The following is a 12,256-nucleotide window of genomic DNA, read 5'->3' on the forward strand; positions in this document are numbered from 1 at the left end:
TTCATTTTAAGGTCAGGGTTGGATAGAGGATGGGGATGGGCTGAGGATGGGGTGATGGGTTGGTCTCTTCATCTTACAGTTTTATTATTGTTAAATAAGTAACAGCACTTATTGCCTCCGGTATGAAATGTTATTAAATGTCTGTGTCAATGGAAAGCAGAATAACCAGAAGTGACTTGACAGGAGTGCATGACCATGAAGTATTTCTAACAAGAGTAATTGCTGTCACTGAGTGCACTCTCTCTTTTATCAGCTGTTGTAAACAAGTCTTACTACCTTTGTCATAAACAAGTAGTATTACCCTAGAAATGTTATGGGGGACCGGGCTCCGTGGCTCACGGCACATTGGCTCACACCTGTAATCCCAGCACTTTGGCAGGCTAAGGCAGGTGGAACACTTGAGCCTAGGAGTTCGAGACCAGCCTGGGCAACATGGTGAAACCCTCTCTCTACAAAAATTAGCCAGGCATGGTGGCACATGCCTGTAATCCCAGCTTTTAGAAGGCTGAGGCAGGAAGATCACCTGAGTCTGGGGAGGTGAAGGCTGCAGTGAGCCGAGATTGCACTCCAGCCCCTGCACTCCAGCCTGGGGTAGAGAGCCAGACCCTGTCTCAAGGAAAAGAAAATAAATATTAGGGGTTTATTGCTTCTATCTCAGGCGGGTTTGGTTAGGATTATATAAAAGCAAATTATACATTCATGGGAAACAGAAGCAAAGAGAACCAGGTATTTGACAGTGAAGAGGTAACAAACACAGTATAAAAAACACCTGTCAATTTCTTTGTCTGTGGAAATGGCATTAAAAGCTGCTTTGAAGGAAAGTAGATATTTCTGAAATATAATGACTATAGATCAGAAAAATTTGTGTCATTAGTAAAGTGTTAAAAGGAAAGTGTGCGCGCACACACACACACACACCCCTATTTTTCCCTTTAAGGTACAACCAGCGTGATTTAAAATAATACATAAATGTAACAGAAGAGGAAAGTCAAGATAGGAGACCTGTGTTTTCAATACACTTTTAAAGCTGATTATGTTTACGGTTTTATAAGTTCTGAAATCCTTGTCTAATGAAAATACATGTGGCTCCTAGATTTTAATATGATTAATTTTTTTTCTTTAAGCTTAAAGAAGAATTCCAAAGAACGGCCTACATACCCAGAGCTAATGGTGAGTATTGTTAGCAATATAAACATGACTATATTAATAGCTATAAAAGGCAAAGTCACTAAGACCTAAATTATCATCACATAACCATATTCAAAGAGTTGGTTCATTGAGACATCAATGACAGGAATTGAACTCCAGGAAAGAGAGTTAAAGAGTTCATCCTACCTCCTTCTTTAAATAGGCTGGGACCTATCACTATTCTTAGCAGTTTTTTCCAGGCTGATAAACCTGTCATGATATACAGCAAATTATGCATATGAAATTTATATTTTTGAATTTAAAAGATACTAGGAGCCACATATTACTAAGATAAAATTAAGGAAAGCATGATTTAAGAGATTTCAATAATGAAAAAAACTTAAATGCTATCTGATCAATTTTTGATAAAATATCTGGGCTAAATTAGATGAACAACTTTTTGGTAGGTAGCTAGGGAGGAAAAAAATTTTTTTCTTCTTGTTTTTACTTTGGAAAGTAAAAACAAAGTGGAAAAAAGTAAGACAAAGTATTATTAGTTTGAATTATACTACCTCAGCATTCACAGTTTATCTCTTGCTATATCTATAAAAAGCAAGAGTGAAAGTAAGATCTCAGCATTGTTGTATTAAAATAACTTCTTTTAAATTGTGGTAACTATAGGTTGGGCACATATAGGTAGGGCACAGCACATCATACCTGTAATCCCAGCATCCTGGGAGGGCGAGGTGGGCAGGTTGTTTGAGCCCAGGAGTTGGAGACCAGCCTGGGCAACATGATGAAACCCTGCCTCTACAAAAAGTACAAAAAATTAGCCAGACATGGTGGCATTTGCCTGTAACTCCAGCTACTCAGGAGGTCAAGGTGAGAGGATCACTTGAGCCCCGGAAGTTAAGACTGCAGTGTGCCGTGATTGAGCCACTGAATTCCAGCCTGAGTGACAGAATGACCCTGTCTCAAAGAAAAAAATTCTGGTAACTACAATTGTAAGCTAATTACTAATGATTCTAAGCTAAATGCAAATGGCAAGGACCTAAACTTGGCAATGCTTTGCTTTATCTAAGAATATGTCGAATGTAGAAGAAACACATTTTTTGGGGGGAGAAATATATAAAATTGAGACTATTTTCTAATTTGTGTTAACTCTTCCCGAGATTTGTTTCAGTTATCAAGGTTTTCATTTTAATAGGGGAAAGAAGAGTTATGTTCATGCAAAATTTCTTTTTTCTTTCTTTTTTTTTTTTTGAGACGGAGTTTCACCCTTGTTACCCAGGCTGGAGTGCAATGGCGCGATCTCGGCTCACCGCAACCTCCGCGTCCTGGGTTCAGGCAATTCTCCTGCCTCAGCCTCCTGAGTAGCTGGGATTACAGGCACGCACCACCATGCCCAGCTAATTTTTTGTATTTTTAGTAGAGACGGGGTTTCACCATGTTGACCAGGATGGTCTCGATCTCTTGACCTCGTGATCCACCCGCTTCGGCCTCCCAAAGTGCTGGGATTACAGGCGTGAGCCACCGCACCCGGCCGCAAAATTTCTAAGGCAATAAAACACTGACACCCTTTCTTACTGGAACACAGTTATTCGACAGGCAATAAATGCTTGCTCCTATCCTCTCCCAGCCACAAGCACTGCTGTCTTGAAGACCAACTCAGGGCATGTCTTAGAAGCACAGATTTCTAGTGTCAAATGCTGTGATTAGGTGGCTTAGATATGAGGAAGCACAGCTTGGTAATGTCAAGTCAGGAAGAGTTATAGAAAGTTGATCAGAAAGATGCATGATAGTTACAGTCAAGCACATAGGTTTTCAGTTCTGTTGCTTAAGCTTTGATTGACGATTGAACCGTTTTCCAACTGGATGAATTTGGAGACAAAGCCATCTCCTGGGGCCTCCATTGGGTCCATTAAAAGGCAGCCCCTGGTGCTCAGCACTCTACCAGCTTTATTCAACTGAAACCCACAGTTAAATAAGGAAATATGAGTAATGTTTGAGAAAATCCTAGCATGCTACATGTTTAGGTTGAATATTTTCTCCCTGATTATTTTTTTAATAGCCAGTTAAAGGCTTTTTGGTTCTGTCTACTCTTTTTTAATGTGTTTATGTACCTGCTAGGGCATTTTAAAATTAATTTCACATAAAGTACAATAGATATAGACTTATTCTTGTAGGATACTATGGAGCCTGTAATCCTATTTTATTTATTTATTTTTAAATTTTTACTTTTTAGAGATGGAGTCTTGTTATGTTGCCCAGGCTGGTCTCAAATTCCTAGGCTCAAATGATCCTCCTGTCTGGGTCCCCCAAGCAGCTGGGCCTACAAGTGTGCACCTGTATTCCTATTTTAAAGTTGCCTTGTTTTGTAACTAATTTCATATAAGAAGAACATTTTCTATTTATTTATGGCCATTTAAAATACAGAAATTTTTTTCTTCTTCCAAGTGGTTTCTGATCAGAAATTTCACTGAAACATGGTTGAGAAAAAGAATGCTTAATATACATGGGCAGCTAATGTCAAATTCTATATATGCAATATGCTGTAACACTATGATATTTTATGGCCTACAGATATATTAATGTTATAAAATCATGTCAGTACCCCTTTTCTTCTTTCAACATTAGCCTTTGTGGTACTGGAAATGGACTTGCCTTTTAAGACTGTAACTGTTCCCTGTTTTCCTGTGGAATTGAGGTTTTCAAATGGAAAACCTGAGTCCAAACTCCCTGACTTTAGCATTGGTAAAACACTTGCTGAGAGGCTATTGTTTAGATTTTAGGAGTTGGTGAGGAAGTATGAAGGAAAAAAAAATCCTTTTTTCCGGGTAAAGGACAGTTTAATTAAGGCCTTAACCTAGACATATCCCTCTTATAGAAATCTCAAATGTTCCTCTCCCTAACTCAGATTGAAGGGTATATATTCTTTAAGATCATCTCATTTGCTTGTTCTCTCAAATGTCACTGGGGAGTATGACTCAGTAGAATATGTTTCTCTAAAGTAGGTAGCAGCCAACTTTTTCTGTAAAGGGCTAAATAGTAAGTATTTTAGTCTTTGTAGGCCATACAGTTGCTGTTACAAAATGACTCAATTCAGCGGCTGCGATGTGAAAGTACCCATATCCAATGTGTTAAGAAAAACAAAACAAAACCAAACAAAAATAAATGGGGTGTGTGTATCTGTATTCCAATAAAACTTTATTTAAAAAACAGGCAGTGGGCTAAATTTGGCCTCTGGGTCCTAGGTAGCTGATCCCTGTCCTAAATGATAATCACCAGAAATAGTAACCAGTTCATTCAAGTGATTGCTCAGTGGAGTGATTATGTTCTCCAATTATCCTAGGAAGTTCTAGATTGAATTGTATGTTAAACAAAGATGCCTGAACCCTTTCAAAACTATAGTCTTAAGGGACGAGGTGCTGTGCATGGGACAGGGAGACCTGCTGGTGACTGCAGCTTATCTGTCTAGTCCTGACAGTACATTCATGGATCTCCATGTTTTCTGCAGGCACAGCAGTGAGTCTAAATGGTGCAAAGACCTCCCTTCTTTTCTCTCTGGCTCCTCTTTTGGGAAACCCAGCCTGGGACTATAGTCTGAATATTATTCATGGCTCTTCATTTGCCCATTTCCTGGTTGCTGCCCTTGCTACTCTTAATTCATTGCTTATAGAAGGGTCTGGGTTCCCTCTTACCTTTCATAGCCTCAAAACCCTCACAAGAAGGCAAGTCACACTTTCCATTTGACATGCCTACCTGTTTTCTCCTTCCCCTGCCCTATGGCTCTCATAGCATTTTCTCAGCCTGGGAATAAATGGAAAGATGCCTGGGGATTTTTTTTTTTTTTCAATTAAAGACTTCAAGTCAGGTTATTTAATTCTTTTGCAGACTTAGGCTACATCCACTGAGCTAATAGACATTAGCAGAACAAAAGGCAAGGTGAGGCTGGCAGGTGTTGGAAGCAGTCACTAAGATAATCTGAGGTTTGGTGTGTCCTGTTTTGATAGTAAAATCTTTTAAGTACATTTAAAGACTTCCAAATGTCAAGAGGATGTGGGAAAACTAATAAGCATGATGGTAGAAACTTTGGAAAGTGTACTGTGTATGTGGTTAGTAATCAGAAGTATGACTGCTATTTAGTTTTTGAGGGAGTTCAGGAGAAACCACCTAGCTCCCAGAGCTTCAGTTGATTTCATGAGTGTAAGGATCTGAGCCAGCACCCAACCTGTGTCCTCAGATGGGCAAAGGGAGAAAATCTCTTTTCCATTTTCTGAGTCATGATTCTTAATCATGACCAGATATCTTCTCTGAGGTTTTTATTTTCTTGTTCCTTTTTCATTTGCATTGTTTCCTAAAACTTCCATGGGTGGGAACTCAGTTTTCCATGGAGCTGACTCACCCAACCCTCCACTGTCAGGTTTAAAACAAATATAATTAGAAAACCTACAGCTGGGCAACATAAAGGTTGTAAACTAAACTCCCTAAAGTTAGGGGAAACAGAGTGAGTCACCTACATGTCTGCTTGTAAAAATGCTTACATTTAGCTACTCAATTGGTCATTGAAAATAGTACTACCAGACAATCAAGGAAGTGAGCATGGGAGGTGAGGAGGGACATGTGGGACTAAGTTCTACCTGTAGGAATTGTTCTTTTTGGGTAGGTTTGGTTGGTTCTATTTCCACTGTAAGAACTGTGGATCATGATCTGATGGATCTTTCTAAGTAGAGGAGGCAGGTTCCACTGTGACAGCTGGGGATTTATTATAACAAAATTGAGCAATTTGGGGAGAATTGTTCTAGCGCAGAGAAAATGGCTTCCTGTTCAGAATTGTTTTGAAATGCATGGCCTCTTGAATCGCACATCGTGCCTGTTCCCCTAGCAAAGCACAAGACTTGAGTTTACCAATCTGAGCTGTGTGGATAGAGACCCTTCTTTTCCCATTTCAATCTTTAATCTCTGAGTTCAATGTTCTCTGCACATACCTAGAGTTTTGCAATCTACATTATTTTTCAGATGGATCAACTCTTCATCAGGAGAGACATAGGTATAACTCATGGCTTGGGAAATGGTTTTAACTGTTTCAGTCTAAACCGATTCTCCAATGTCAAGGGAAGGGGCTACCTTCCTTCCACATTTACTGTTCAACAAAATTGCTTTCTTAGTCTACCATCCTTTTCCTGAGAAATAAAAGTGTATACACCTATGAATTGTCTTATTCTCTTACTACTGTATCAGTCTAAAATGACTTTGTGGGGCTCAGGGCTATTTGTGAATCAGAGTTTTGGATGGTTTTTGTCAGTCTTTGTATTTTGCTGTAGATAGGACTTACATTTATACCTTTTTTTTTTTTTTTTTTTTTTTTTTTTTTTTTTTTTTTTTTTTTTTTTTTTTTTTTTTTTTGAGAATAGACTATAGTGGAAAACTAGAGGTATCAAGATGGAAAGAGTGGCAACTAAGAGATATCTTTAAAACGTTTGCATCACTTGATATGTGCTTGATTTTGGAAAGGGTAGGAAGAGCCCAGCCTAGCTCTGATAGGGATAATTAATCCCTGTAACAAGCAGATCTATTAATTTGCTAATTGTGTATATTGTTTGTCAGTGACAAATATTAATACCACATTTTTTCTTTTTCTTTCCTAGCAACATCCATTTTTCACCCTACATGAATCCAAAGCAACAGATGTGGCATCTTTTGTAAAACTGATTCTTGGAGACTAAAAAGCAATGGACTTAATTGGTTGACCCTACTGTGGATTGGTGGGTTTCGGGTGAAGCAGGTTCACTATAGCATCAATAGAAAGTCATCTTTGAGATAATTTAACCCTGTCTCTCAGAGGGTTTTCTCTCCCCATTTTCTTTTTATTGCGCCTCTTAAGGGGGTCTTGGAATCTATAGTATAGAATGAACTGTCTAGATGGATGAATTATCATAAAAGCTTAGGACTTAAAAAGGTGATTAAATATTTAATGATGTGTCATATGAGTCCTTAAGCTTCTCAGACTTCTCTTATTCTTTACAAAATGAATGCATTGGCCCTGACAAAAAGGTGCTACAGTAGTGATGAGATTATAAGTAGACTTGTAGTTTGTCCCATTTATTATTTTAATATTTATGTTTAAGTGTTTGGTTGAAAAGATTCCATTTTATACAAGAAGGGAGATTAAAAAAAAAAGACAAGGTTGGGTTGGCAATATTTATAGGGCTTTTATTTTTTAAATTCAATTGTGTCTGTGGTCCAGAAGAAATTATTTAATACGCATCTTTGAGAATATTATAAAAATATCAAAAAGGAGTTGTTCTTGTGAAATGTCTGTTCCAGCTGTTGTGACTGCTGCCATTTTTGCAAACATCTGCTCAATCCTGGGTGATCACGACATCTTTTAGGGGAATTGGCAAGATATTCTGGTCATACTCTTTTCCCAACTTTGGAATACATAAAAATCACTCATATCACCTCTCAAAGAGTAAAACATTTGGTTCTCCTGACACTTGTGGTATAGTATTATCGGAAAGTGATTAGTAATATGATTTCACATCCATTTACCTTTTCATCTACCTGTGTGTGTGTTGTTTGTGTGTATATTTGGCAATTCACAAGTCCTGCCAAGTGGTTTCTATGAGCATCTCTATTTGGTAAGGAGGACATTTGTCAGTTTTGAGGGGAGATGTGTTAAACCACAGAAAAAAATGGTGCCTTCTTCTGCATTTGTCCCTCCTACCATGTGCAAGTTTCAAGGATTGCCTTTGTAGTTAATGTACTCAGTGGCTTTGTTTGTTTTGTTGTTCAGTAAAGAAGCTTTACTATTTATAGAAGGGCTACAGTAGGAGAAAATTAAAAGCAGTAATTCTTTGATAAGATGAGGAAATAATAGGAAAGGTTGAATTAATTCCTAGGAATGGACTACCACATGTCCAAGAGTTGAGGCCACATTTTTCTTCAGCAGCATGCAATCGCTGGCTCCTCTATAGGAGATCAGCTTCACTGGGAACTCCTAGCAGATTGATTAAGCAACAAAAGTTCTTTCTCATGGCTGAATATACCCTCTGGTTCTCTGATTTGTATCCCTAGGTTTCGTGATGATCAAGGAGTAAAGTAATTGACAGGAAAAATATAGACCTGTGATGAATAACCAGGACCATTTTGGACAAGGAAGGACAGAGGGTTTTGATTTTAAAAAGAAGGAAAAAAACCCCTACTTTTTCTTTCTTGGCCCCAAGTTCAATATGGAGGGGATTGCTTCCCTGAGTCCTCCCTTCCTTCCACTTTTAGATTTTGAAGTGCAATCATATATTTTTCTCTGCCTTTTTTCCTCCTTGTTCTTGACAAGGAGGAGTTTCTCAGCCCAGATTGAGTGTGACACTTCCACCACTTCTTCATATTCAGTTCGAAGATATATCTGTTTTATTAAACATCAGCTTCCTTTGCTCTAAAGCTACCTCTGTCCTCATTTTATTCTAGCCAGAAAACAAATATCACCCTAGTGATTATCGCTGTTCACTTTCCTATCTATTTTCCTAAATCTGGAAGTTCTTCTTGAGATCAAGAGAAAAACTGCAGTTGTATTCCTTACTTATTCACCCATCTGTGAAAACAGGAAGCAATAGGAAAAATATCCGGTTACTCCATTTTAGCTTTTGGTGAACTATTTAAAACAAATTGTCTCTCTGATCTGGGTCAGATTACTCTTACCTGTTTTTCCACTTTGAGACATTCTAAATCAAATATGTAACTTATCCTATGTATGCCTCTCCAGTCTGTGAACCTAGGCCAAACTTGCAAAAACAATCATATTCATAGTAGGGTAGAGAAAAAGTTAGTCTGTGGTTCTCAACCCTGCTGCACATTGGAATCATCTGGGAGCTGTGAACACTGTCATTGCCAGTGTTTTAGACATCAGAGATTTGAATTTAACTCGTGGCGCCTAGGAATTCGTGTTTTTTGTTTGTTTGTTTGTTTTGGTTTTTTTATAGACCTTTGTGTGATTCTGATATGAAGCAGGGTTCAGAACACTGATCTAGTATTTTCTAAAGAGAACTGTCTTAAATTTACTTTCTTTTGGACATTTGCAGAGAGTAATGTGCCATTGCAGAGAGTAACAAGAACAGGTCCTATTTCTTTCCCTTTCCTCATCAGTAGAAATATCTTTATCACTGTGAGGGAAGGCATGTTCCTGGGATACTGATTGGAAGTGTAGAACACCTTTTCCCCGAAGAAGCTATATTCTGCACAGTGATTAAATATCTTATGTGCTAAAGTAAAAAAAAAAAAGTGACTTGATAGCCTCACGAGACTAAATTTTACAGCATGGTTTTGTTTTTGGAGAACTGTGTTGTAAGTTCCAATCAACCAACTTTTAAAAAAGTCAGTATACCTAAACTATATATAAATTGGGAGTATACCATACATATAGACATATATATAAAGATATCTATATTCATGGATGACCCTCAAAATATCTGATGCTCAGCCCAGCATAGACCATCTGAATATCAGCCCTGTCTATACCTGTCAGTGTATCACAAAATCAGCATGACTCTACAAGAGTCATGCTCATTTCCCCAAATGTATTTGATTTTGTATCATATAATTGTCCATGTTATAATTTTTGAAAATATTTATTAAAATAGCCATTTCTCTTTTGATATTGTTTTAATAGGTGTACCAAAAAAGCAATGTGCATAACTTGTACATTACCCTGTGTGTGTACATATCAATGAATTCTGCCCTCCAGTGTAGTCACCTTGAGAGACTACATATTTATATAAATAATACTGTTAAACTATTTTTGCCACTTTTCTTTCAGAAAAGCTTTAGAATCCATTCCCCCCACCCCCAAGATGTGTGTCATCATTTGAGAATTATTACGAAGGTCTTATTGTTGTTTGTTTTGCTTTTTACAACAATCCTTACCAGGTGTTTCCCTTTTTGATTTACCTGCCTTTTTGAAAATCAGATTTAACAGGAAGTTGTGTTTGACAGTTTCTAGAAGTTAAATCTTCCCTCAGAGTTGGAGTTTTAGCATCACTGAATCTTTGTAAAACACCATGTCATGGGCTCTGAAGATAATTTCTAATGAAGATTTCTACCCCCCTGCCCAAAATATATGATTATTTTTAAGCAGTCATTCTTCCTCTGGAATAAGTGTAGTCTCCCAAAATGATGACTTTGAAGGAGACAGAACTCCCATAAAGGTAGGTATTCATTGATAAAATATCAGGTAGTTACGGATTTTGCATGTGAAAGCACCTATTTTTTATGGTTGGAGGCCCTGATGTGGGGGAATAATCTATTATTCTAAAGACTGTGTTTGGTCACACTGATTTAATCAGAACAAATGGGTTAAGTTAGCAGCTTCTATCACAGTGAAGCCATCTGAAAGGGAAACGAGTATGTGTGGGCATGGCTCAAAATTGTTTGTATTTTACAGTTCTTGTATATTCTTCAAGCCTAACAAAAAATTCTATGTGCCAGAGCTTCCTAAACTTTCTGTGTTTGTGGTGCCATTAGTCATCTTAGTAATTTTTTTCATGGTACCCCAGGCCAAAATAAATACTTAATAGTTCAGTGTTTTAAACAATTAGGTCCCAACAGCTTAATAATAGCAGTTTGCACAGTGTCCTGCATATGTCACTATGTTTCCCTTAAAAATTTCCAACATTGGCCTGTAATCCCAGCACTTTGGGAGGCTGAGGCGTGTGCATCACCTGAGGTCAGGAGTTTGAGACCAGCCTGACCAACATGATGAAATACAAAATACTAAAAATACAAAAATTAGCCGGGCATGGTAAAAATACGCCATTGTACTCCAACCTGGGCAACAAGAGTGAAACTCCATCTCAAAAAAAAAAAAAAATTTACAACATCTTGCTAGGCCTGTGAGTATGCTGTGGTGTTTCAGGATATCTCAGTACATAATTTGGGGGCCACAGATATCTATTATGCCAATGTTGGCACTGTCCGCTGTTGGTGACCCTCAAATGGAATTCATGGCCACTCAACTCTCCATATTATTTCACTCTTTGTTTTGTTATTATTTATATATATATTGAGATGGAATCTTGCTCTGTCGCCCAGGCTGGAGTGCAGTGGCGCCGTCTCGGCTCACTGCAACCTCCACCTCCCAGTTTCAAGTGATTCTCCTGCCTTAGCCTCCCAAGTAGCTAGGACTACAGGCACGCGCCACCACGTCCAGCTAATTTTTGTATTTGTAGTAGAGATAGGATTTTACCATGTTGGCCAGGATGGTCTCCATCACCTGACCTCGTGATCTGCACTCCTCGGCCTTCCAAAGTGCTGGGATTACAGGCGTGAGCCACCGCACCTGGCTGGCCAATTCATTTTTTAACTGTAACCCAACTCTGCTTTGCTGTTCCTCAGTCCTGCAATGTCCTGCAATGCCAAAGTGTTGTAGTCTAGAAAGTCGCAATACTCATAAGCCCCAGCATCGGAGGAGGCTGGTAGTAAGATGGCCAGGGTTCTTGATTTCTCCCATTGAACTTGATTTAGTGTCTTGGGAATTATAATCTCAAAGGAGGCAGAGAGGGGTTAATTTTTCATAGTTTATCACTAAAATGCCTTTGTTGACCAAGGGTTTTATTAGCTATGCTCAGAGAAATAACTCTGTTTCTCTTAAAAGTGTCTAACAAAACACTTTTTTCTTTGGCCTGAAAGGACAATGGATACCTAGTTCCTAATTTCCCACCCAAATGCTGTTTTGGCTATGTTACTCCCTATGACCTTGAAGGTAAGATTTGTATATTTACAAAAGTTATTGGAGCTGGTAGTCAGATCTAGTAAAATTAATTAAATGTCTATTGTGCTGCAATTTTGCCTTCTTAACATCTATCTATGACTTGAAGAGGGACTTGTTGGCTGAAAGGATCTTCTGCTTTTAATGAGTTAGCAAGTGAAAAGGTATTCAAATAAATGTAACTTCATAGGACTTAATTTTTTTTTTTTTAACTTTTCAAATGGTAGGTGCAGTTTTCATTTAGGCCTCTGGAAATTTGCATAGTCAGATGGAAAAATGCCAGAGTAAAATCTAGGAAGAGGGAGCTACCAGACCCGATAGAATAGGAAGAAAGCTTTTTTTTTTTTTTTTTTTTTTTTTTTTTTGAGA

General features: G+C 38.1%; 1 protein-coding gene across 2 annotated transcripts in view; it reads left to right on the forward strand.

The window, feature by feature from the left end:
- MAP2K6 (mitogen-activated protein kinase kinase 6) overlaps positions 1-9,786 on the forward strand; it is a 135,402-nt gene extending 125,616 nt beyond the window's left edge. The window contains exons 11-12 of one of the 2 annotated variants that reach the window (XM_017497363.2): positions 1,125-1,170; positions 6,777-9,779. In XM_017497363.2, coding sequence (XP_017352852.1) covers positions 1,125-1,170; positions 6,777-6,854 — 124 coding nt within the window. In that variant the 3' untranslated portion in view covers positions 6,855-9,779. Of the gene's footprint in view, positions 1-1,124; positions 1,171-6,776 lie in introns of both variants that reach the window. The other variant, XM_017497365.2, reaches the window with a different exon arrangement.
- The last annotated feature ends 2,470 nt before the right edge of the window (positions 9,787-12,256 follow it).

Source organism: Cebus imitator, unplaced genomic scaffold, assembly GCF_001604975.1.
Source record: "Cebus imitator isolate Cc_AM_T3 unplaced genomic scaffold, Cebus_imitator-1.0 Scaffold229, whole genome shotgun sequence".
Taxonomy (NCBI): domain Eukaryota; kingdom Metazoa; phylum Chordata; class Mammalia; order Primates; family Cebidae; genus Cebus; species Cebus imitator.